Here is a 25,434-nt window from a genome sequence, read left to right on the forward strand (position 1 = left end):
CCTTTCAATGCACTTTAGTGCCAGAACATGTCTGCGAATAGCGATGAAAATCAAGACCGGGAATCAGAGCAGGTTTTTGCCAGTCACAAAATAGTTGTAGAAACACAGACTTCATAGACAGCCAAGGACTCTGGGTTTGACACGGAGTGCCCAGGCTTTGGGAAAAGCAGGTGTGATGCCTCCGTCGGTCCTCGGCTGTACCAGAGGACACCGGTGAGGGGGCTCACTAATAAAAGTTCAACTTTCTTCAACCGCAAAATGACTTTACAACTAATAATTTATATTAAATATGCCACAGTACCACTTGGCTGGGGGGGAAATCATCCCTGAGGAGAGAGATGGCACCACTTACACACCTATTTTTAAGGCTTTTTGAAATCTTAAGTGCACAGGCCTAATGCGAGCCTTCTCCAAAAGGATAAATTTCATCTTCAGAGCATAAAAACTTTTTATCCTTGCATATTAACAGGGTAGGGTATAGTACATGACCTGGTCATGTAGGACAAATCAGTCCCTAGGCATAGCATAAAGGGCTTTTCTTACTATAAAGTTCATTATTAACTATATTTTATATATGGCGTAGTCAATACATCCCATAGAAGGCTTGGGGAGGAAAGAACAAATCCATGAAATAATATTTCTACATTTTAGAGTTCAAATATATATGTGAAGGAGACAGGGACCAGTAAGTCACTTTTCAAACTAAGAAGGTTGAGCCAGAAAAGAAATTCAGGTCTTGTGCTTTCCATGCCAGTGGTTCTCCTGGCAATTTAAAGCTGTCTGGCAAAATTTAAACTGCTGGGGAAAAAAAAGATAGCTTTTTGTTTGTGCAGGATTTTAAAATTCTGTCTTTTTTCAAAAAAGAAGTTGATTGTATATGCAACACAAAGGAAGAAAATGTTGATGTTCAAACAGCGGGGCAACAGAAAGTGCAAGGGGAAAGTAGCAGGCTGACGTAGGAGCGAGCTGGATACTGCTTTGCAGCTCTTTTATCTGCGCCAGTTAAATTTAGGAATACGAGGCTATAAGCAGCTTGTCTCATCAGGGCCCAAACTGCCACTCAACTCACGGGAAAGACTGGATTTGATTTTAGCGAACGTTAAATCCCGCCGCCACCTAAGAACCAGCTTTTCTTCTGCTCCTCCTACGTTTCTGATAGTCTTCAAGAAAGGCTCAGCGCTCAGCCACGCGCAGCGGCTTGACGACCGAGAATATCCCAGGATACGTACACTGGGTGAGGAAGAAAGAAGAGAGAATTTAATGAATTCACTTGTTAGAAAGAGACACAACCAGAGCAACACAGTGCCCTCCCTCTGCACGTCACCACTTTGCTCCCGGTTTGCAACAAATTGCTAGGATTTCTGATCTCTCTGCGACCTTGCTAAAGGCACTAGCCCAGATCACCGCGGCATTTCCGTTTAAATAAACTATTTTGGATTCAAGTGCAAAGAAGTGTCCAAAACCAATTACTTTTTTTCGTATATTCTCATAATTTATATACGGTGAAAATGTTTTTCTGTTTCTAACATGCCCTGTTTTTGCCAGGAGCATTGTTATTTCATGTAAGTTTTAAGAATGCTTGAAATTAATAATTTTAAGATGGAAAATGACAGACTTCTGACGGCAGCTGTGCTAGTGGGGACTGCAATCACTGCGCGCATTTTCCATTATTTCATTACATTATTTTGTCTGATTTCCCTCAATCCCCTTCTATGCGAATTTATCAGCTTTGTAGTTTGAATTACCACCAGAACGATGCACTTCTCTAACTTACTCTTTCTCCCATTAAAGGACTGAAAAATAGCAACTTTTAAGTAATTGGATCAGAGAGTATTGCATAGAATTCTGTCGTGCTCATGAACCCCCTTCTCTACACCATTCCATATGAACAAGTTACATAAAAATAATGCGAAAATCTTTCACCTACGGAGAAAGGCACGTACATTTTTTTTCTTTTTAACTATAAGATAGATCTTTCCTATTACTGCAAGGAGTTTATTACTAAAGCACTCGCTAATTCACGATATGGGCCGAGTGCACCGATACAGGTTCCTTTAAAGAGCGGCTCTATTTATAGGTGTTTTACAGATGAATAAATAAAATGGTCAAATTTTATGGCATCAACAGCAATTGTAATTAAATGCGTTTCTGCCGATAAACACGTGCCATTCTGTTGTCTGAAATCTGTATCCTCAAAAATGGAAGCGTATCGACAATCCCACTGTATGACGTCTCTGCCAAGAGATACTCTGCCCTTGCTTTTAGCAAACAAAGCACTACACTTTTTTCCTTCCCTAACCATCCAGAGAGAAAAATCGACAATTTTAACTGCAGTATAAAAGTATTTCTGTTAAAACAGCCTGGGCACTTCCTCCACAGCTTTAGTAAGAGCACGGAACTGGAAACAAGAGAGAGAAAATAAAAATGCTTTTAAAGAACCTCAGGAAAAAACAGACTCCGGCATTGCAGATTTTTTGAAAACTGCCTGTGCTTTTATCCGTCAGGAAAAGAAATGCCGTCAGCGAGGGCTCTGCCACGCTCCACACTCCACAAAACGGCTGCCCCGTGAGATGAGCCCCATGTCACACGCGCTGAATAACGCCGTCTGCCTTCCCGTGTCATCGGTGACCCAAGAGGGTAAAAAGCCACCGTGCTACTCTTTGGCATTCCTTCTCCTCCAACTTTTTATCCTTTTCTTTGAATTAAGTAAAAACAAAGTTATTCTGATACACATTTTCCTAAAAGCGTCGCTTCCAAATGCCGCACTTGACCAGAAATCTAGCCAAAATCTTTCAGCGTTGCTCAAGTTCAGTCTCTAAACCGGGGAGGTCTCTGCCAGGTTGGAAAGCCAGTAGGTAACTCATCTCCAACAAGAGAATCTCAGCAGTAGTTCAAGCTAATCCGTTTTACTTTCCGCTGAAACAGAAAAGCAGCTGCGACCTTGCCTAAAAACCAGGAACAAACAGCTGGGAACATCACTTAACCTCTACGCGCTCGATCTGAGGGTGCTCGTCTGCCCGTGCCCTCAAACAAGGTGGTCACTAAGGAACCCAAAGGGACTCCCGGCAGGACGGCCCGGGTCACCCCAACAGCATCTCAGCAGGCTAATCCACATTCAACGCAGATCATTAAATATGAAACAACAAAAGGAGCTAAGCCATTAATAAAGTGCCAAAAATATAGGAAATACTGACAGCATTTTATTTGATTAATTTTATAATAGATACCAATGACAACCCTTGGCAGGATGGAGTGACTTCTGACTTACGAATGCTGTCTTTATCCAGCAAAATCACAAGACTCAAACGTAATAATGGAGCTTAGAATTAACAGTTAGTGTTATAAAAGAAAGATTTCCTCTAGGGCAAGCTACAGATATGCTTTTTAAAAATCATTACAGCGTTAAAAACTGGGCAGACGCTAAGGAATCCTAAAGAACTGGTGGAAACCTGAAAAGCAAAACAAAAATAAACAGGGGAAAAAAAAAGATATAAGTTTCAAGGCACTTAACGTATTGCTTATTAAGAAGAGAGATTGACCTTAAGTGCTGCATTTGCGTTCGACCTGTGAATACAGTTCTGCTGTCGTATAATGCAGCAAGAGCTCTCAGTAAGCATCATGGAATGCAATCATAGAGACACAGGCACAAGAACAGTTTGGGGAATATTAATTACAAAACGAATCGTCAAACAGAAAAAAACTCCTCACTATCGAGAAAGCCGAGAGTAACCACTTGACTGCATCAAGCACCTGGATCTCAAATCAGCAGACAAGGACAGTAGGAACAGACTGGCAAGTGTATTGCCTAGAATTAATTAAAAAAACCCAACCCGAACCAAACAACAACGAAGAAAAAATAAAGAACGTAAGAAAATATCGGCATCTTCTAGTCAGAAGTTTTGCTTCTTGGCTGAAGATGCACCTTGTTATGACTTGTATTAAGGTATGTGTACTTTTACCAGGACGTGCATTTATCGATGGAGCTGTGCTTTGTAAGTCAAACCAGGACACCGTACAGATACAGAGAGGTAACACTTTGCTTCACCACCTTATTTCCCTCGCTGGCCGTTCCCGCGGACTAACTGCACTCCAGATAAGAAGCCGTAACCGCTTCCAGCACGTGCTGTCACATACTGGTGTCTGTTATTACAAATTGTCTCCTCAGCTCGTAACAGAAAGGGGCAGTTGCTCTCTCTGTTTCTCAATTTTAGTTTTGCATCACAAGTCCCCAATTACCCAAGGAGGTATCCTGAAACAGCTAGCAGTAAAAATAGGAAATAAATCCCTGCCTTTCAGCCTCCTAGAGCCTTCTTTTCTTAATCATGAAAAGGATTGATTTTAGTGTACTGATTCTCAATTTGTGAAAACTTGCGCTAAGTGCTGCTGTTGCATGGTAAGAGACTGTAAATGAAATACATAAGTTCTAAAACATCATGCAAGAAATGTGGTTTCACATCTTACAGTCAAAAGTCCTACTAATGAATTAATACAAGCACACTGAGGTGTAATATTGGGAACATACCTTTAAAGTCGGAACTCCTCTCCCCATCCCTCCCTCCCCCAAAATCAGAAAAGTAATATTAATTAAACTTAAGAAGTAATGAATGCACCATTAAAGTGTCATCAAAAAGATGCTGACCTAAGACAAAAGTTCAATGATACACAATACGGTCAAAAAGTCTTCAATCAATAATATACAGTATGACAACTACATCTTGTAAATTATACCCAATACTGCCGGCAGTCTATCCCTCTAAAGAATATTTGCCCCCTTTCATCCCTTCCTAACAATCAGATAATAAAATACAGCACCTATAAATAAGCAAAAAAAAATTATATATATATATATTTATATATATATATATATTCCGAAATCATCTATTGTTAGTTTTAAAGATATGGCAATAAAGGAGTCTAAATTAGCAAACTTGTAGAAGCCATAACTGATAAAACAGCTTATTGAAAAAAGGTGGCAGTAATGCACTCTATGTGTGCACAAGTACGTAAGAAAATACACAGACGTATAAAATTGCACGCACACACTCACGCACACACATCCTTCCACACACCTCTATGCTCACGCATATACATATAGACAACAGGAGGAGTTAGAGACAAGTTAGAATTTGATTTGTACTTTGATCAGCCCTAACCTGTGCATAAAATAATGGAAAAAGGCTGTATTTCTGCAGGGCAGAATGGTCTAGACTGGGACTCGAGAGCATGAATGTTTTGGTTTGGAGTTTGGGCTATTTCCGTCCCGGTAAGAGCCCGTCTGGTCATTGCCATGTACTCTTTATCCACGCAAAAATAAGCTTCCCACAACTAAAACGTATTTAAAATCAGTGCTTGCGGTGGGAAGAGAGTCAGTAAATGGCCACCAACAGCAGGAAAAGTTCTTGATCTGAGGCAGCTCCAGTCCCCTCTTAGTGGTGTGTGACAGCAATCGTACACGTGAACTACACTTTCATCGATTCCAGGTAAGCTGAATATTTCGGGTTACAGAATATGTCCCCAAAGTAGCAGGCTGAAATGTTACTGGCCAACATTTTTTGAGCGATCTGTCTTTACAGAAAGGAAATTCTGTACACTACGAACCAAGTGAAATGATCAAGTACATGCTGTTTCTAAGTTGTCTCCTAAACCTCCTAGATATGAGGTCTGATCAGCGTGCTCTGTGGTTAGAGGTTAAAAAGCAGATTATAAAATACCTAGATTCAGATTTTTTTTTTTTGTCCTGATTTGGCCTAAAATGGAGTGTATTAAACAAATTCTGGTCTGCAAAAGACCAGAATCAGTTAAAGCTATGAAACAATGTGCACTACGTGTCAATATTCTATTTCACTTACAAGAAAACACTAAGTCAGCTACCACAAATTAAGATATTTTCCTGATGTGACTTTTTTTTTGTTTTGTTAAAAAATATGTGGAGTAAATGTGTTTTTTTTTTTTTAATTCAAAGTTTCAAACAACAAGATTCTTTTCTTTTCTTGAAAATATGTAGGAATCCAAACTAGTGTGTTTAGAGTCGGTTGACTGTGCAATCTCTTAGTGGCAACTGAACAGCTACAAAAAACTTTCTTTTTTTTTTCTTTTTTTTTTGAAAAATCTCCCCTTTTTTCCTGGTTTAAGAAGATAATAGTGTATTATCGCTCTGTAGCCATTAGATGGCAGATAAAAAGCCCCCTTTTAATATGTGGGTATGATTTTTTTTTTCTTTTTTTTCTGTTTTTCTTTTTTTAAAGCCCACACCAAAGAGGAGGGCACAAGGCAAAGCTGTATGAGTTATTCCAGAAATTGTGGAAATCACTTAGGGCAATAATAAAAACACTTCAGGGTACAAAAAAGCTTGACTACACATTTCAGTTTTCTTCCTCGAAAACACAAACATAAATTGGGCTTAACGCTCCTTTTTGTTTTCTATATGCACCTTGGCCTATGGCGTTTTTGCCCTGTGGCCCGCAGGGCGGTTAAGTGCGCAACACAATAAAACCAGTAGAGGTCCAGTTTCACTTCCCAGCTCTCCAGAGTTGGGCGAGTTTAATCTCAAAACTCCCACTCGACGGCCTCTTCTCGACTCGCGGCCTTCTCCAAGCGGTGGATGATGTTGTTCAAGTTTGCCGCTTTCTTTTTCCTCAAGGAGCTGTCTCGCGTGTTCCTGGAGCTGGCCGCCTCGGAGAAGCCGAACAAGCTCTGAAGAGAGTTGGCTTTCTGCGAGCCTGCGGCTGGCGTCGAGCTCGTACTTGGCACACTGGAGATTTTCTCTGAACTTTCTTTTGACTTGTAGGAGCTCTCCCCTGTAAGGACTGAGGTGGAGGCAGCTGAGGTAGAGGCATCCCCTTCCGTGGCAGAGTTTGGCAGTGTCTCCAGAGCTTCTCCCGGGCGCTGCGATGCCGGCGGAGAGCTCTGGCGCGGTGCTCTGAGCCTGCCCTCGTCGTCGGTGTCCTCCAGGCTCTCCGCCTGGAACGGCTCCGCTTTCTCCGAAGACCTGGCGCCTTGCAGTGCCTCTTCCCCCGCTTCGAAAGCCGACTCCGCTGGCCCTCCCTGAGACTTTGTGGTTGCATTGCTGTACTCATCCGCCTCCGGGCCACTGGGCTTTCCTTCAGGTGGGCCTTCTGCGTCCACGCCATCGCAGCTGTCTCCCTCCGAGCTGTGAGCGGCCCTGCTGCTTCTGGCAGAAGGAGAGTCGCTCGACCCAGCCTGGCTCTGGCTCCCGGCTTGGATCTCCTCAATGAACAGCTCCCGGCGGATGCGAGACCTAGGAGACAAGGGGACAGGGACGGTGAGTCCGCCGCAGGGTCACTTGGAGCCCCCCGGCCCTACCAGATCCGCCATTCCACACGCCCTTTCGTAAGATGCCATTTTGTCTCGGCTACGGGACAGCTGCACCAAGCCGGGTCAGTGGAAGCGCTCACACCCTCAAACCCAAAGGACTGACTGAAAAGCCGTTTGGAAGAACACAAAATACTGTCAAGATGCTCTTAATTTCACTTTCCCTGGCCACACGCCTGCTGTGCTAGAAGGGATGCGGGTTGCAAAGCCCAGGCCGCCCCGGGACTCCTCCATGGCCTGGTGGGGGACAGGCAGTCGCAGACGAGGTTTTGAGCAGATAAACCATTTCTGGTAACTTCTGTGTGCTCAAGGTTGAGACTGACCCCTCTGACTTCCACCAGGATTTTACGTATTTATTGTAAATCTGATGTTGATGACTGCCCCTTCTAGTAACCATAGCAGGTGTTATGGAATAATGCAAAAATATTAACCTTATGCAGATAAACATTGGTGAAAGTCAATGACAGATCATTTTCCCTTCTTTTGCAAGTTTAAGTTAAGTAACATTCATAATCGTATGCTCAATTTTTACAGGACTGGACGTGGTTTAAGGGACAGAGATGAAAGGCTCTGCAGTCTCCCATTCCCACTAGAAGTCTGACATCAGGAAGGTGAAATTTTACAATATACTGGACCAGGAAAGGGATGATTTTAAAAATATGAATACATTTCCAGCAGATCCAGAAGATAAATGGCTTGTAAATAGAAAACAATTCAGGCTTCCACTAGAAATGAGCCACAATTCGCCTAAACGAAAAACAAACAAGGAAAAAATCTGGACAACCCCTTTGGTGTTCTCCTGGACACCAAGGAGAAACAAAGATGAAACCAAGTCCATTGCTCTGAAACCACTCTGGGGAAGCACAGCCTTTTGACAGGTTGTCAGTCTGTGAGCCAGTCTGACTTCTGCCTCATTTTTTATTTAAAAAATCGATTTCAGAACAGGAATAGTGAGAAGGCAGGCAGCGCATTTCAAGGGAATTAATGCACCCCATGTGTGGTTAAAATTGCCTGGTGTGCCACCTTGCGCCTCCCAGTACTTGAAGTGTGCAATAACACCCCAAACACACTACCTTTGCCACTTAACTGGTTCCTTCCTCCCTCTTCCTTCTCTATTTAGGAGCTCCTAATATCCTCACAAGTACAGCACAGTAAGAAAAAATCTTAGGGTCTAGGCTAACTCCTTCTCTGCACTGCTCTGCCCGAAGGAGAGGTTGTGACCACTGTTCAGGTCCTAATCTGCAGCCAAGAGAGAGCCTCAATGACCTGTGGTCAGGCACTACAGGCACAGGCAGAGTTTGGCAAAACTTTGTTTTTCAGAGTGAAGATAACACTTTTGGTTTTAGCCAGGGACAACTGCTAAGGGTCTTGCAAATCACAAGCGAAATGCAGTCCCAATGCCGATGGCTGGATGAATTTTTCATTTTTCCCTAAATGTGCTGTGGAAGACAGCACACAATGGAAAAAAATTTAGGATAAACGCAGAACACCATCTGAATACTGCTTTTGAAGCTAATGATATTATTGACTTACTTGAAATGCAACAGAGTATTTCAGCAGTATTTGCTGACTCTACACTTTTGAAGGATTTAGGGGGTCTGTAATTTTCCCTAGGAGAATATTATTCACCTAACAGAAGACCACAGGTACTAACATTAATTTTCTATTACTATTAATTGCACGCATCCTGCAACATCGATTATCAGGCTCTTTTTATGCCTACGATTTCCCTGCACGGACATTGATCCAGAACATGCTGCTTCTGTAACGTTTTCCAAGTCAGGAGAGGAAAAGGGTAAGAGCTTTGTGCCTGTATGGCATTTAAAATACCTCAGCTCCAGCAAGATACCGAACGATGATGTGCTCACTGAGTATCTGACCACAACCCTACAGAATACAGGTTTGATGTCTGTGGAAATCCCTGGAATTCACACCCAATATATTGCTCCTGGAATCTAGCATGGCCCCCTGATTAACATAGTAATTAAATCCCTACGGTAAAGAAGAACTGGTGACAGCAGCTAGGAAATTCCAGAGAGCATTCCTCTCAGTGGAAGGTGTTGGCCTCGACACCAACACGTCCTGCTGGCATTCACCAGTGCAACTCCAAGCATCAGAGATCTCCTGGGGTACGTGCTGAAGTTCCCTGCACAAGCCTTCACACAACATCTAAACAAGCACGATGCTACAGTTCATTGAAAAATACGCCCAGAGTAAGAGCAATGATATTTAGGATCCAAGAGCGCTCTTGTTGCTTATTTTTATGTTCTGAGAGCTATGGGATTGGTATGGATCTAACGCCATAGACTGGGTGAAGTTTGCAGACATGTCAAAATCCTTTATACCTATTTATATTCTGAAGTGAATTATTTCTTTGCCTGATGAGGATTTTTTTTTAAGTTTCTTTTGCTGCAGAAAATAAATGCCAGTGCTGACTTTACACCCAGTGGATGTAAGATTCTGCTGGAGCAACCACCTTTGGAAAGTGAGGTTTGGGCTGAATCCCAAAGGAGAAGCATCATTGCAACAGGATTCCCAAGAAACAGGAAGACAAACGTGTCCAAATCTGTACCCTGCCTTACCTGAAGTTACTTTAAAGGAAAATCTGTATTAAAGAATAACTACATGGCCTGAGATGTGGAACTGCTTCTTTACGATGACTCTTCAGTTTGGAAAAGAAACGGACGAGGGAGAGTATAAAAGAGATAAATAAAGTTAAGCGTGGCCTGGAGAAGATGAAGAGGGGAAAGACTACCCATTTCTTGTAATACATGAGCTGCAGAACAGTCAGACCCTGTTCCCCTAGAACACGTAACTTGTATCTCTTCTGCAATGTTCTGCAAATGACTTAAGAGTACTTCATGCACAAAAGCTAAGAAAATTATTGTACAGAGGAAAAGAACAGGCACATGTTTTGATTTTTCAGTGGTGGCAACTGCTCTGAGCACCCAGGGCCCCAGACAGGCTTGAAACATCTTTTTAAATTCCTGGAGACTCAGCAGCACATCTGGGAGCAGGTCCAGATCGCTCGGTGCTGTGAGGCTTGTGCTACCCACTAGCCTATAGCACCTTGTTTATACATTTTTTATTTTGTATACAACTGTCAGCACCTAGTCTACATTAATGTATAGCTTGGTGTGGCTAAACACACTGATCAATCATGACTTGTCACGCTTTCTCGCAGCACGCCTAAACAGGAGATCTCATGATAATGAGGAAGCTGACACATGCCACCAGTGCTCCCGCGCTCGTCTGCGTAAGTGAGAACAGCACATTTTGCTGTCAGGCCGAAGGGAACATATTTTCATAGGCATTCCTCCAACTTGTGTATAATTGCCTAGAAGTGGGAATTGGAAGAGAGGCCTGCATTTGGAGAACTCTGAGCAGTGAAAGAGGCTGCATCTGTAGCGAATTCAAGTCAATGAAATTCAGTGTAAATATGATTACTTGTTGGTTATAATTTTTAAATTTTATATTCTTTACTATAAACATTAGCTATTGTGCATAATATTTCTGAGATATCTCATTAAACTGTGCTGCTTCTGCTTCAGCAACTTCTCTGTTAAAAGCTGAGAAGGGCCAAAGCAGAAAATACCCTTTAAATGTTAGCAGCTTCTAAAAACAAACAAGTTTAGCAGTCTGGACTAATGAGGAACATTACTGGCTCCGAGTGAAGCAGCAGAATAATACTAAATCTGGTATCTTAACTGTACCTGTTCAATATTCATTAGCACAAATTTCTTGGAGAAAAGTCTGCTGCACTAATTTAGATTCCCAATCCCAAGCACAGCTGATAATACGCTTATTCAAATCTTTGTAATTCCTATATGCCATTCCAGCACTGTTTCTTTTTATCAGTGTCTCTAGGCCAAACCCTGCTTCAGTGGTTCAAGTGCAGAGAAGGTTCCTTCTAAGAGAGAGGAACCAGAGTTTAGCTCCTCCAGAGTTCCTTCCTAGAGAAAGGAACTGAACAGACCAACATCTTATCTCATTTCAGTGGGACTCAATGATTTAATCATAACAATAAAATAAACCTGCGGCCACATCTGACTTCAGGGTTATCGGTTCTCTGTCCTTCATGACTGTCCAAGAGCTTCCCAGAAATACAGCACATGCTGTGCCTGTTTTCAGAGCTCGGTGGCTCAAGACCTAAAAGAAAATCCTCTTTTTGCACTTATGTGGGAGAATTACACGATGAAAGCAGTGCAATTCTGATGCCATCCAGCAGAGGACACTTCCAAGCACCCCCCACCAACTGACCCAGGCATAAGACACAAACCGCACACCTCTCTGTGTGTACGGACGTGCGAGGATCCGTCTGTGTGAGCGTGCACATGCAAGTCAGAAAGACCAGCCTTGCTTACTGCAATGGGATTTATAAATATTCAATAGTGGACATCTCTAAATCCACGCCCACCCCAAAAGCAAGACTTTCTGTTTAAAAGCGTTACTTCCATCAATATGTGAATATTGCTCTTCCTCCGGGATGACTTAAAATCAGTCCGAAGCATTAGCATTACTGTTAGTTAGAACCTCCCTGCTGTCGAAACCGTTCATTTTGTACAACCGCTCAACGCTAGCGGAAGCAGACACAGCCTGCTGGAGCAGAGCAGCACCCTGCCAAAGCGAATAAAATAAATCCTTTACGAGTAGGGCTCCCGGGAGATCTCATACCTGTAATTGTGGAACCAGTTGATCACGGTGCTGGTTTTCAAGTTGAGCTGCGTAGCGAGTTCCTCAATGGTTTTTGGTGATGGGTATGGCTTTTGCTGGTAGGCTCGTTTCAGAGCTTCCTTCTCTTCTGGTGCCAGCACCACCCGGGGCTTCTTCAGCTGGTGCTGCGGCTGCGGGCTGGCTCCCTGGCTGTAGTCGATTCCAGCGGACGAGGACTCACAAGACTGGCTGTCGCTAACAGAGCTGTGTCGCCGTTTCATGTAGGCTGAAAGAGAAGTGCATCAGATCAGCCCCAGCTGAATACAAATGCAAAATCAATGAATACATGAGCTGTGGAATAAATGTGAAGATGACAGGCTGTGGATGCACGGATGGGCTGTTCGGAGAGAACAGAAAGGAAGGGGCATCATCAGAGATCAGAGGAAAGCAAATGTGGGGAGGATGCAAGCGGCAGAGAAGGAAGAAAGAAGGGAAAGAAAAGAGAGTAAATCGACTGGAAACCTGCCAGAGTTTTATGCTTTTTCAATGAACATGGGACATGAATAACAGGGTTCAGTTAACACGACTTATTTCAAATTCACTCTTTCAAGAGTGGCCAACTTCCACACAAGTACCTGATTAGGACAGTTGCACTTCATTTCAGCTTAAATGGTTTTGGTTGTTAAACGTTTAAGGTGTACACTAAGGTCTCTCTAACACTTTAGGTCTCTGAATTAAAAATATGACTGTGGAAGCTGACGGCAGCCGCAGCCACGTCTCCAACACACGATGGCGCCCGGAGCCCAGAGATCCCAGCGATGGGCTGAATAAATCCATCAGGCCTTTGGTGCTTTTTCCTACAGATCTTCGCTATAGCGGTGACAGGTTATGAAAGAAAAACAGCCCACAGCATCCTCCTCCCCTACACAAGGCTCTTTCAAAAATGCATATACTTTTAAGAAAGCTCTTGCTGCACTGATGGAGCTGGGCGAGGCTGATGGCAGAAGCCTGTGACACCACTGCTGACTCTCCTCCCCAACAGGGACTGAATTATCCTGGCAAATTCTGCACGGAAAGAGTCCCAGCAAACGCTGTCACTGACTTGATCGATTTACACTGGGCAAAGAGAGGTGGGATTTACTGCACCTGGCAGTACCATGCACAAGCGTTGCTAATGAGGGGGCTGAAAACGGCAAATATAAATGAATCTTGTCAATAAAATATTTAATGGCCTGTTAAATACCTTCTAGATATTTCAGGGTTTAGGTATTCGAGAGCTGCAATTTGATAACCTTGGCTATTAAGTTCCAGATTACACCAGCCTGACATCGATCTAGCAGGCGCTAAATCTCCAACAGCCAGGAGCTCCCATCAGAGCCAGCGACCAATGCGGGGCACGTCACAATGGTCAGCAACCAAAGTCTTTGAAAAATAAATTTCTCTCTCCCCACAGCTCTGCCTTTAGGCTGAGAGCGCACAAAGAATAAAAATTCAATGCAATCAAATAAACGGAAATGTTCAAAGCCCTTCTCACAGAAGCCAACTTCTTCTGGCAGAGCTCCCGACAGGACTGGCTAGGTTTTCTGTCTCCAGCGGGTTTCAGCATCCTGTCCTCGACATGGTGGGACGTCCAGTGGGAGCCTTTTTATACTGTGTCTTACTATTGTCGAAGTGAATTTTGAACACACTCTGTAACCTTTGGGGGTATCTGCACGGCCCTCATTTTGTTTTTCCTGAATATGACAGATTACCTGTGGATTGCCTACTGTGTAAGATCACTGATATGGAACAGAACGCGAGTTGCTCATGATCCATCACTCTGCCATGATGCAGTGCTGCACGCGTTTGAAATAACCATACAAAGCAAAGTTGTTGGGTTTTTTTAATAAATAAACTTCATTAAAAAAATCACCTATTTAAGTTGTCGCAACCAGATGCAGAACCGCAAAGCGACCACTGATAAATGCATTATTTCAAGGTGACCCATTGCCCTTATTTTTGCAGCCTTCACGCAACTGTTACAACCTTCAACTACGGAATTAATCATTCTGGCAATATAATCTCACATTTATATAAGGTCTTTAATCTCAAAGACTCCTAGGTGTTATTTCAAACTTGCATTGACACGCAAACTCTATAAACGGGTCCCTTGTCTCCTTTGATAGCGCAACCAAGAGGGCTGAAAGACAGCATCTATCGCTTCAGCAACGTGCAGCAGCTTAAAGCAGGCCATGAGACAAAACAGAACCTCGCACGGAAGACGTAAAAGGTGTTTAGGCTATCTCTAACTGGAGTTTCTGGAATTTGGTGAGGCAACTGAGTTAACATGAGACACCCATGCATCGGGATGCCCTGAATCTCTGCCTTCTCTGCTCTCCAAAGGATGGCATTTCTGGCAGGTCAGAGCTCTCAGCTTCAGACTCCTAAGGACAGCACGGAGCTGTGACAGCTTGGGAAGAATTGCATGCCCTATGCCTACCTCTGCTTTTGTAACCTCACGCTGGGATGACAAAAATTGCAACAGCTTATTTGGGTCTCTTTCCTGTGAATGCAACAAATTACATAAATGCACATATTTCCTTAACAGAAAAATAAAAGGGATGTCCCGCTGTTCTGTCATAACCAATTGTTTTTCTGGAGGATAATATATTACCAGAATAAATTTCCATTGGGCCAAAGGCACAATCTTGGCACTTCGCCATGTGCCGAACTAGCACCTAAGCTTTAGGCTTTCATGGTGCTCTCTGGAAACTTTAGATGACGTTTAGAAAAGCTTTTCCTTTATAATTCTTATTTTAAACATATGTGCGGTGTGTAGACAACATAAGGAGATCATTCAGCACATTTGCAGTGACAGAAAAGCTCCAACTGGAATCCAAGTTGCAAACACACTTCATTTTTGGAGAAGTTTGATTTTTGCCTGTGATCAGTCTCCACTTCTCAGGAGACCTATGAAAAAACCCCACCCCAAATGTAATTTGGGCAAAGGTCCAGTTATGGGTCATAAACCGACTTGTCATGGCCTATCTAACTATCCCCTGAGTTTTACTGCCTTTCTTTCCCCCTGCTGCTGCCAACGCAGCATCGCCGTGTCCCTCTGGGAAGACTCCCCAGCATGAGCCCAGCTATAGATGCAGCAGACACCGCTGCAGAACTAGTGGCTGCCCACTGAGGTAAAACAGAGCCCCTTTTAATATAATTTTTATCTTATGCGGTATTGAACAAGATTATTAAAAAGCGAAATAATAGGGAAATAAAGGGAATTAAATTTTCTCCTGACAGCAGGCTTCAGCACTGTTCAGTGAGGAGTGTGACGTTACCAGCGGCAGACACACCGGGAGGTTATAAAAAAGAGGAATGAACTCTTCCAAGGCAGGAAAGGTGGTGCAGAGTGTCTCAGCCTAGTGAGCGTGAACCCCCGGCTTCCTCCAAAGGGGTTCGTTAATGTACATTGCAAATTTTCAGAACCTCTTAAAATGGACATTTATAGCACAAACTTCAGACTGGCAGAACAGAAGAAAAAGATATATGCAGCTCACCTTTATCATAATTATTAATTTACTCCCTTAATAAAACGTGGCAGAGAAATAATTGATAATAATGTCTCACCGGCAGCAGATACAGTTGCATTGTTCTTTAACTGACATTAGCTGAAGGGAAAGTTAAATTCTTAATGTGGCTCTAGAGCAATTTAAAAGGTTAAATCACAGGATCCTCACCTGCATGAAAGGATTTTGCGGAAAATACAGGGTTGAATTCACTTTAGAGTGCTCTGCTCTGAGGACAGCACTTACGCAGTTCAGGAGCTCAGTACTGAGTCTCCGGTGATTTAGAGCCTTATCTCTATTCAGGTGCCATCTATAGAGCATGTGTATTGCACAGTGTTTGATAAGAATCCAGTTTAGAAAACAGTTTTGAAAGGATATTGTCAGTACTACTTTTAAATTATTTCCATTTTATTTTTCTGCATTATGGGCGATATTCTCTTTGAGGCTATAAAAATCCAGCTAGTTGACAATTTTATTTCTGCCATATTTCTAATACAGCAAAAACCATCATGGCTCCCTTTGGTTTACAGTTTTAAGTGGGAAACCCAAGTGGATTTTACTCCCCGTGGAAGATCATACGCAATTTGCGGTAAGATACCGCGCTGCATTATATTATACTGGTTACTATGACAAGAATTGGAATTCCTTCTTAAAAGCATGCAAGACTAGAATTTTCCCAGAAGCTCCCTCACTGCAATTTTTAATATAATCACAAAGTTCTTGATCAAATGTGTTAATGCTTTCAGGACATCAGTCAAGAGCAGCGCTTTCAGTGCACACAATTAATGCCGTCTGTACTAATATCATTAAGGGATAGCTCGAGAGATGTATATATCATTAATTAGTTAACTGCTGATAATGGCAGCCTGTGAGTCTCTCTTGTAAAATCACACAAACACACTAAAAACAGGGCTCTGAATAACCACTGTTTATTAGTAATGAATTTAAAATATAGAGAGTAGGATAAATTGTCAAGATATATTCCCTACTAAGATACCCAGTAACAACTTAGATCTCTCACAGGTACCTACTCATGACCTAGCCATTTGATGCGAACGTGTGTTAACACATTCACCTTCCCCCATCTCTATAAAAGGCTACAAATTTAATTATTCTCAAATACCCTTTTACAAAGACTGCGTTTTTGTTTCCTCCTAGCGACCATCAGTGCAGGAATGGCAAGAAGCTCTCTCAGGAATCAACGCACAGTTCTTCCAGCCCAACATCTGTGCCCAGCTGCAGCACTATTAACTAATAACCCAAAGCCAGCTCCCAAACTCGCATTTCTCATTTGGTAAGGCAAGTTATCAGTGATACACCAGGGCCTCAGTAATTAATATACAGGAGAACATAGCAAGGATTTCCTGACAGCTGGTGAATATTCAGGGTGTGGGGTAGGTTTTTTGTTTGGCGTTGTTTTGGGTTTTTTTTTTTTGGAGATGTATCTGCTTGAGTTAGCATCAAAAAAAGCTGTCATGAAGTCCTTTTGCATAACCTTCGTAATACTGGATCAATGCTGCCTCTATGCTATTTACGGAGAATTATAAAAGACACGGTTATCTTTGAAATAACGGAAAACATGAGTCAGCAGTCTGCTGCAAGTTACCTTTTTTCTCCATTCGTTTCATATCCATCAGCTTCTCCACGTTGTTGGGATCGTTCAGCCACAGCTGCATGCGGACAAAGGGTTCCCGTCCCTTCAAACTCAGCTTGTGCCAGGGCTTCGGGCGAGCCAGAAGGTCTGAGACAGAGCCTTGTGTTAGCCCTAGGATTGTCTCCCCAAACAAACGCTGACCTAATACGAAATTGAAAATCGCATGAATTCATTCAGCTAAGAGACGAGCCTAACTAAAAAGACACAACACGTCTACGAGATCATTTGTCAATTATTCTTACTTTAGAATTGCTTGAAAACCCAAAAGAAACATTTAGAAGAATAAAAGCTCTCCCCCCTACTAAAACTGTAAATATTGAGCTTTAATTTAATCCTTAGGATCTGACTGTGGCAGAGAGGGGAGCTCAACAACTTTGGGGACCGGGACCTTACAGTGAAACGGTGTGCAAAAAATAAAATTAATGAGATTAAAAATACACTGAGCTTTCAGCTAAGCAGGCACCTAGTGAGAGCAGTGAGGCTCCTTAGCTCTTATGCAGGAGGGCAGCGCGACAGCTTCGTTCTAACGGGGCAGTCCAAACATTTCAAGCAACCAATGAACCAAAATCAATGCAGCCCCCCATTCAGCAACGGTCACCTAAGTGTCCTCAAAGCAGGTGAGCACATCTTCTGGGCTGTCGTATCTGTGGCGTTCTGTGTGTTGCCAATTGCAGATAATCACATTTTACAATGTAATAGCTTTTCCAGTTTTTCTACAGCCTCTACAGTACTTCTAGTTAGGAATGCTTAATCTTAGTTCCCTTTCAAAATGCTATAGTCTAGCGGGGTAAAAACCGCATATGCTTTTCAATGTACAGCATGTTTATGTGCGTGAGTGCCACTAGTTTTACATGGTGAAGACCGAACTTGGCAAGAACTGTGGAAAATGCCTGTGCAGCTCAAACCCAACTATACAGCTGGTTTTCTAAAACCCTTCACTTCCATGTTCCTCCCGAGCTAAACGGCCTTGATATGCACCAGCTTTTGTTACAAGACAGAGCCTGAAGTCCTCTGAGTCACCGCCAGTGATTTCTGATAGCCGCGCAGCTATCATGTATTTTCAAGGTAACCCAAAGATCTTTCCATACCAATCGGGTTCAGGCCTCAGGGTCTTGTGTCTGATCCGTAGCTTTTGAACACCCTCGCTAACACAAAGCGGAACGCTTTTCCCTCACTTCCCAGCAATGCCAGCAGTCGTAGCCAGTGGCAACAAACAGATCCCCAAGGGACAAGGCAGATGGACGGGGCTTGTGCTTCTACAGCTCTGCAGGACATGCCCGTGCTTGCAAAAGCACCCTCAGCTCTTGCCTTCACAGCCTCACCTGATCCTGTCACTAACAGGTTGTGGTAAGTATCTACTCCGTAAGCCCCTCCTTAATTCCATTAATCTCCTCCTCCTCTTTAAAAACACCCCAAAACCTTTGGCCTGGCCCTTTTTTTTCACCTGTATGGGGAGAAGAGGGAAGGTGGAACTGGTTAAAAGCTGCAGAACGTCCCATTGAGATGCATGGGGCAGGTGGGTCTGCAAAGCTTTTGGAGGAAGCAGCCGAGATAATGAAAGGCAGGAAGGGGAAACGAGGACAGGGCTAACATGACACAGTCTGCTAATAAGCTCTAAAACTAACCCTGAAAATGGTTCTTACAGACTGAAGGGCAATTCAGAATTCACTTAAGTTCCTATGTAATAACTGATGTTCAACTACCCTCAACATGAGGAAAATCATACAAAAGAAGTAATTCAGAGCCAATTTTGGATCATGCGTATCGCAGACTTAACCTACTCCCTGTTTGTCTTTGTATTTAAAAACATCAGTAAGGCCTTATCCATTTACCTTTAAACCTGCCAGCTACTTGCAAGATAAGACAGCTACTTTAAAGATCTTTTAATTTGCCTTTGTAAATAACTTTCCTTTAACGTTCCCCACCGTTTCTAACCCCAGGCTGTGCTTGGGCTGCAATGTGATAAGCGGTTCCTCCAGCGGCTGCGAGAGCTCCGGCAGTCGCCGTGCAGGGCCAGTGTGGCCACTGCAACCGCTCATGGGGCTGCACAGTGCATCTGAGCAGGGAACTGAGCTGAGTCAAACCAACCTACCAAGAATAAAACAGCCACTTTTGACTCAGACCAACCGGTCCGGTTAATTGTGTGGCCACGCGAAAAGGAATACTGGCACAAATCAGTAAAAGTGTCAGAAACAAGCAGCCCTGAGCAGGTACTAGCTACGCTGCTGAAGGAAACAAACTTCCAACAACAGCCTAAAAAATAAAAATGCAAATGTGAAAGGAGGTAACATCATGTTCTCTAGGTGTTAAGGACAAAGCTAAAGATGTTTGTGTCATTTATTTTATCCCAGGACATGGCAGGACAGAATACAACACCTGAAAGGCTCCCAAACTAATGGGGAATGTGTTAGAAATCATTCTCAGGAGGTAGCAGGAGCATCACACTCCATCTTCATCAGAGCGCTATTAATAACTGGGGTATTTTTAAGCACAGGTTTCCTAATACTGCTGCTAATTCTCCCCATCTTTTTCCCTAATACCCTTCATGCCGGTTCCCACCGACGTAGCTCCTCATGGAGAAAACTTCCTGTAAATTATGCTGGTTTCATGGTCAGTCCTGGCCCTTTCTGCAAACCACCCCCCCACTGCTATCTTTCAGTAGCTCGCTGCATTTGCTTCCCTCTGTGTTTAAGTTATATGTTGCCCAACAGGGAATCACTGATAACACTATGACATCCGAGACTAGGAATACTAGCAACACCTCAGTGTTAACGCTGCCAGCATCGTTGGCTAAAATGGTGACTGTTGAACAAATGCTAAAAGGCATGGGAGGAGAGACCCGCCAAACACATTTGGAATGGTTTTACACAACCGCGGTCTTTACTGGCTGATGATATTGGAACAACTGAGCCACCACCAGTGGCCTAAGACAGGTTCACAAGGCCCTGTGGCCAAAGACAGAGACCCGTGCACCGAGTCAATCTGGTGCACTAGCACACTGAGGGCGCAAAAGGAGACATTGAAACTGGTTCCACACCTAATGCAGAGTTTGGGGCACATTTCCTGGCTCTTCTGCTGCTTTTTAGGCTTGTCAGCCACACTGTAGGAAAACAAAAATCATGGGAAATAAAAAAGACTAAGTAAAAATGGCATCAAAGCAAATGTAAACAAAAATACTTTTTCAAACCTCTCCGGAACACCAGAGCAGGTACAGCACTCAACAGTATTTTGCCCAAAAACTAGGGGCTTGAACCTGCAAACCCTTATCGCAACTTGTGGCTTTATCTCTACGTTATCTCCACTGAACAAGCAACCACAATCTGCCCATGCCAATGTGCAGGAGCAAGTAATTCTGCTGGGTTCAGTGGGACACAATCTCATGCAGGGTATGTCCACCATCAAGGCCATTTTCTTTCTTTCCCAAACTATGTTAAATAAGAACTTGCAATCTCCCCAATCCCAGCGCTTTCCCCCTTTAAAAAAAAATAATCTAAGATAATAACATGTTAGATTCTGTGTCTAGCTGAAAAAAGGCTTCCTTACATAAAATAAAGGGTTTTTTACTTATATGGTCATAACGTTCAGATGATATGGATGGAATTCTTCTCACTTAAGTATCATCAGCAGTCTAAATCTAAACTTATCTTTTCGGTCCCATCCGTAGTGACTGGAGAGAAACTGGTACTTTTGGAGAGTGATTCATCCCAACCACCTCAGACATCTATTTTGAACCTCTAAACGCAGGTAAGATGAATCCCATGCTAAGCCCCAGCAGCACGTGCAGGTAACGCTGGGGCAGCCTTACTGCCTGCCCGCTAGAGACTTCAAAGGACTCCTAAAGGTTCCCCAGCGCCTTGGGAGGGAAGCAAGTGTCAAACACACATGAAGAACTAGTGATTTAGGGGCACAGGGGCAGTATTGAGCATGGATTTCCCACACTCAGATCAGGTTATTCCCTTTGACTGGTCCAAATATACAGCCATGTCAACGTGACACTTAATTCAACACCCAAAAACTCATCTGTAAGCAAAGGCACCCTTAGCTTTGCACATCTCTAAGTAAAATAACCGAATGGCCCCATACACTTATCTACAGGTTCATCTAAACCTCAACTGAGTCTGAATTTACCCTCCTAGCTCTACGGGTACACTGTGCTAATGCTTGTGATGCACCTCCCTCTCTGATCCCACCGGACTCCTCTACTTCACCTACGCCTAAAATGCTGGGGCCTTGATGTGTAAACATGGGGAAAAGAGCATTTCTCAAGGAGAGATCTCACTGGCTTTGGGGTTTTGGTCTTCTTGACAGCCTGCTGGACTGTATCTGGGGAGGCGGGAGCAGTATCTGGCTGGTGAGCCAGGAGCAGAGCTTAAGAAGAGCAAGGGTACGATGACATTTTAAGTAGCGTGTGACAATCTGAAAGGATTTTTCTACTGGTTTAAAAAAAAGTGAATCTTTTTTTTAACAGATTAAAGCTTAGGCCAGAATCAAACCCAAGTATTCTTGTAAATGGCTACTGAAATACAGCTCAAAAAGAAAAGTATGAACGCTTTTACTTCAGTCAAGAAATGAGAATAAAGCGATTTACCGAGATTGTTGTCCGTTAGCACTTCTTTGACCCTTTTCGTAATGCCATATGTATCCAGCTCAGGGGACATAGCAACGAGTTCTTGAATGCTGAGTGCCGAGTGGCCCGACAGCGGCAAAGGTGTTGTAGATTGGGATTCAGAAGCAGACGGCTCGCTAGATTCTTGGGATTTGCCATCCTTACTCGTCTCTATAGCGGGACAGGGTTGCTGTACCAATTCAGTCAGGCTTTTCACCGATTCGCTGGAACTCATGGGAGATTCAGGAGCAGGACTGCAACTGGCAGAAGTCTTTGGAGTGCTTTCTGTAATTAAAAAAAGAAAAAAGCCCCCACTTTAGCATAATTGTAATGTTTTGATTGCACGATATTTAACTTTCCTTCTCATTTATATTCTACCTACTTAAAGAAATGCCTAAGTATGCAAAATGCTACTTGTTATGACTTGGTTACTAAAGAGCCTCTTTTTAAAAGCAGAATTATTTTCTAATTTTATCTTGAGTCATCTCTGCTTTTTTATCAAGACAAGACATACAGATACAAATAAAAATCAGGAAAAAATGAAGTGCCATAGGCTGTAAGTTCGCAAGAAATTTCCTTGGTCAGGAAATCTCATAGTTTTGCTTTCCACAACAATTTTGTATAAGGATGCTTTTAAATCTACAATTTTGGACTGGTTTAAGCCTCCGTCTGTGGCTTGGAGGAAACTCACTCAGCCGCTATTTCGTAGTGGCAATGAGGGATTTTCTACAACTGATACAACTTTATATCTTGAGAGTGTTATTGATTTCATTTTGTTTCTTATCACTCACATCACATTTTTGCACTTCTCTTTGCCCAGAAATAACTTAACAAGATTAAAATACAGTTTGTAATTATGTTGTATTAATTAACGCGTCTGAGAATCCAACATAAAGATAGCTAGTGGAGCAGGAGACACCCAAATCTGTTATTGTGACACTGTTTAAAAGAAAGCTTTCTGAATCTGTTAGTTTGCCAACAACGATAGGTTCAGTACAAAATGTTGTTTTCCCCTAATAAATTCACATTTATCTCTAACGGAATGTACCAACCGAGCTTATGCAGAAAATCCAGACATCTAAGGGCACAGTCTAAACATTTTTTAAAGCAACAACACGTAGACCACGCGGTTTAGAAGAACAATTCCCTTCAAAAGATAGAGAGCAGGGTTCTTTCCCATTTTTGTGGGACTTGCTGTCTCACATCTCACTACCCGACACGGTTAATCGCATGTGGCTGAGATTCATACATCAGTGGATTCGTCTCGACATCTCTGGAGGAAGCTTACGATGCTCTCAATCGTACAAGGCTGAGGCCAGTCCACATCAAAAACTTCGTCCCTCTACCACAAGTGTCTTCTCCCGAGCGCTGCAACTCTACTACGAGCGTGGCTCACTCTGCAGCATCAGGTCCTGCCACTACCACGGCGATGGCTAATAGCAAATTCCACTATTTTTCAAGTTTGTTTGTTATCCAGAGTACTGTCAAATCATTACACAACAAGCAGCTCGTGTAGCACGGAAACATCCCCCAAAGGGAAATACTACCTAAGTAAAAGCAGGGTTCAGGTGAAGCAGGGGGCAGAGTACAACTGCGTTGTTCAGGGTAACAGAAGCTTTCACGACGCTGCATTTAGGAGAGGTTCCCTGACACACTTCGATAAAGTTGCCCCCTCAAACCAAGCGACTGGACTTTTTCCTTCGTGCTTTATGTGCGACGCAAGAGAGGCAGGCATAGAAGGAAAGGAGGGCGCACAGAAACCTTCAGGGGAACAGGGATCCTACAAATCTTATTTCTTGCCTCTGTTCACCCAGGGTCTTCATACAACTGAAGCTAAAGCCCAGCAAATGTTATTTTTGTATCGGGAGCTGCAGAGGAATTGTACTGTAAATTTGCCCTGATTCACCCATGCGAGGGACCAATTTGGCAGATCATCCATCTTGTTCACTGTACACTGTCAGGGATGGCATGAATTCCCTACATGATAAACAGATTTCTTCCCAGGTCTGTGTCCTTTAACCCACAGCAAGGTCAAAATTACGGCTGCCTAGCTAATAAACTGCACGGCACTCGTTCAAGTTCCCTCTAATTTCGTCCCTTGTGCCAGCTTATACAAATCTTACTGAATAACTAGAGCAGCTGCAAATTTCCTATACAATTCCTCAGCCGCGCACTGCAAACCACATGCACACACAGAGCGCAGAAACAATCCAAAATAACCCCCCCACACACACACAGGACTAAACAAAAGCATTTACTAATGCTTTTTTCTCCCTCTCCTTTCCCTGCCCAGCCTAATTATGTAAACAACAGAGGTAATTTATATTATCATCTATCACTGAAATGCTCTGTGTTGCTCACGTATTAGCTTATTTATTTTTTATATCACATATCACGAGCTTGCTTGAATTTCATTTTTAAGACCAATCTGCTGCTTATTTACTCAAAAAGGTAGGATTATCTGAATCTAATTTTGGAAGGCAGTACAGATGACAAACTGCCTTTTCTCCCCCCAATGAAAGGCAAGTGTACAGTGATTTCAGATGAGGCATTACGCGCATTTACTACAAATAACTCAAAATATGTTCCCCATTCATTTTTAGCATTTTTCCCTTACAGAAAAACATTTTCAAGATCGCCTAAATATCTGAGGAAAAGATCCATTATTTGGAAAAGTCAGTTCAATAATCAAATAATGCAAACATTTCCTGTTAATCTACTTAAAAAATTAAATAGACATTTGGAGTACAAGTGACTGCTGACAGAACAAAGGGGAAAATTGAATGTATTCACTATTACAGATTTAACTGTCAATCCACAGCCATTTCGTATGTTTTATGAAATAATTTGGCTGTATTCATTTCTCTCAAGTTCCTCACAGGACAAAGAAACAAATTCAGGACATCTGAAAAATACGTATTAAGATTTCAAAAGTAGCAATTGAACATTTCCAATGAAAATAATACATTGAAAGCTTATTTCCTTAAAATGTGTTTTGCTTTTTTAACCCCAGACTCCACTGAAGCATAGCACTAAATTAAGAGCGACCCAATTTCTTAGGAGTGCAAAAGGGATGTTCACCGAATGTTTAGGTGTTTTGGTGAGGAAGACGTCCTCTCGTCCATAGGAGCGTAAGACTGCATTACTGTGTGCATCCCACCACGCACAACCCGCAAACCCCACAGCTGCCATTGGTCCATGAAGTTACTTCAATAAATTCCAGGTAAACTTTGCTACACCAAAGGAGCGCTGCAATTTGCTTTCCAGCAGCCTGTCTCCAGTTTAAAACCTGAAGCAAAAACCCCAAAGCTTCAAAAATAAGGTGCTAGAAATAAGAGAGATCAAGAGCACCATCAGTGATGAGGTCACTGCAGAACTTGGGAGTTTTTAAGTCTCAGGCAGCCGGAGAAGCGAGCCGTGCCCTCTGCTGTGCAGAGGATGGAGAAAGATCTCCAACCAACAGGATGTCCCCAAAGCAGCCTGGCGGAAAGATGGCGTCCATCAGGTCCGGAGCATGTTGATGAAGACACATCAATTTAACATGACAAATTTAAACGGTCAGGAAACTGTTGACAAACATAATTAAAGATTCAAATACAGCATAAGTGCGTGTAAATGAAATAAGTGATCCAAATCTTCTA

The 25,434-nt window shown here is 42.8% G+C and overlaps 1 protein-coding gene across 6 annotated transcripts in view; it reads right to left on the minus strand.

Moving 5' to 3' along the window:
• The window catches only part of CUX1 (cut like homeobox 1), a 280,930-nt gene that overhangs the window by 28,440 nt on the left and 227,056 nt on the right, over positions 1–25,434 (minus strand). For 5 of the 6 annotated variants that reach the window (XM_063341500.1, XM_063341499.1, XM_063341497.1 and 2 more), the window contains 4 exons: positions 21,776–22,078; positions 17,140–17,328; positions 12,007–12,271; positions 1,237–7,258 (listed from right to left, as the gene is read on the minus strand). The exons of the other annotated variant lie outside the window; for it this stretch is intronic. In XM_063341500.1, the coding sequence (XP_063197570.1) occupies positions 6,547–7,258; positions 12,007–12,271; positions 17,140–17,328; positions 21,776–22,078 (1,469 nt within the window). In that variant the 3' untranslated portion in view covers positions 1,237–6,546. Of the gene's footprint in view, positions 1–1,236; positions 7,259–12,006; positions 12,272–17,139; positions 17,329–21,775; positions 22,079–25,434 lie in introns of those variants that run through there. 6 annotated transcript variants of the gene reach the window in all.

Source organism: Chroicocephalus ridibundus, chromosome 7 (genome assembly GCF_963924245.1).
Source record: "Chroicocephalus ridibundus chromosome 7, bChrRid1.1, whole genome shotgun sequence".
Classification (NCBI taxonomy): Eukaryota; Metazoa; Chordata; class Aves; order Charadriiformes; family Laridae; genus Chroicocephalus; species Chroicocephalus ridibundus.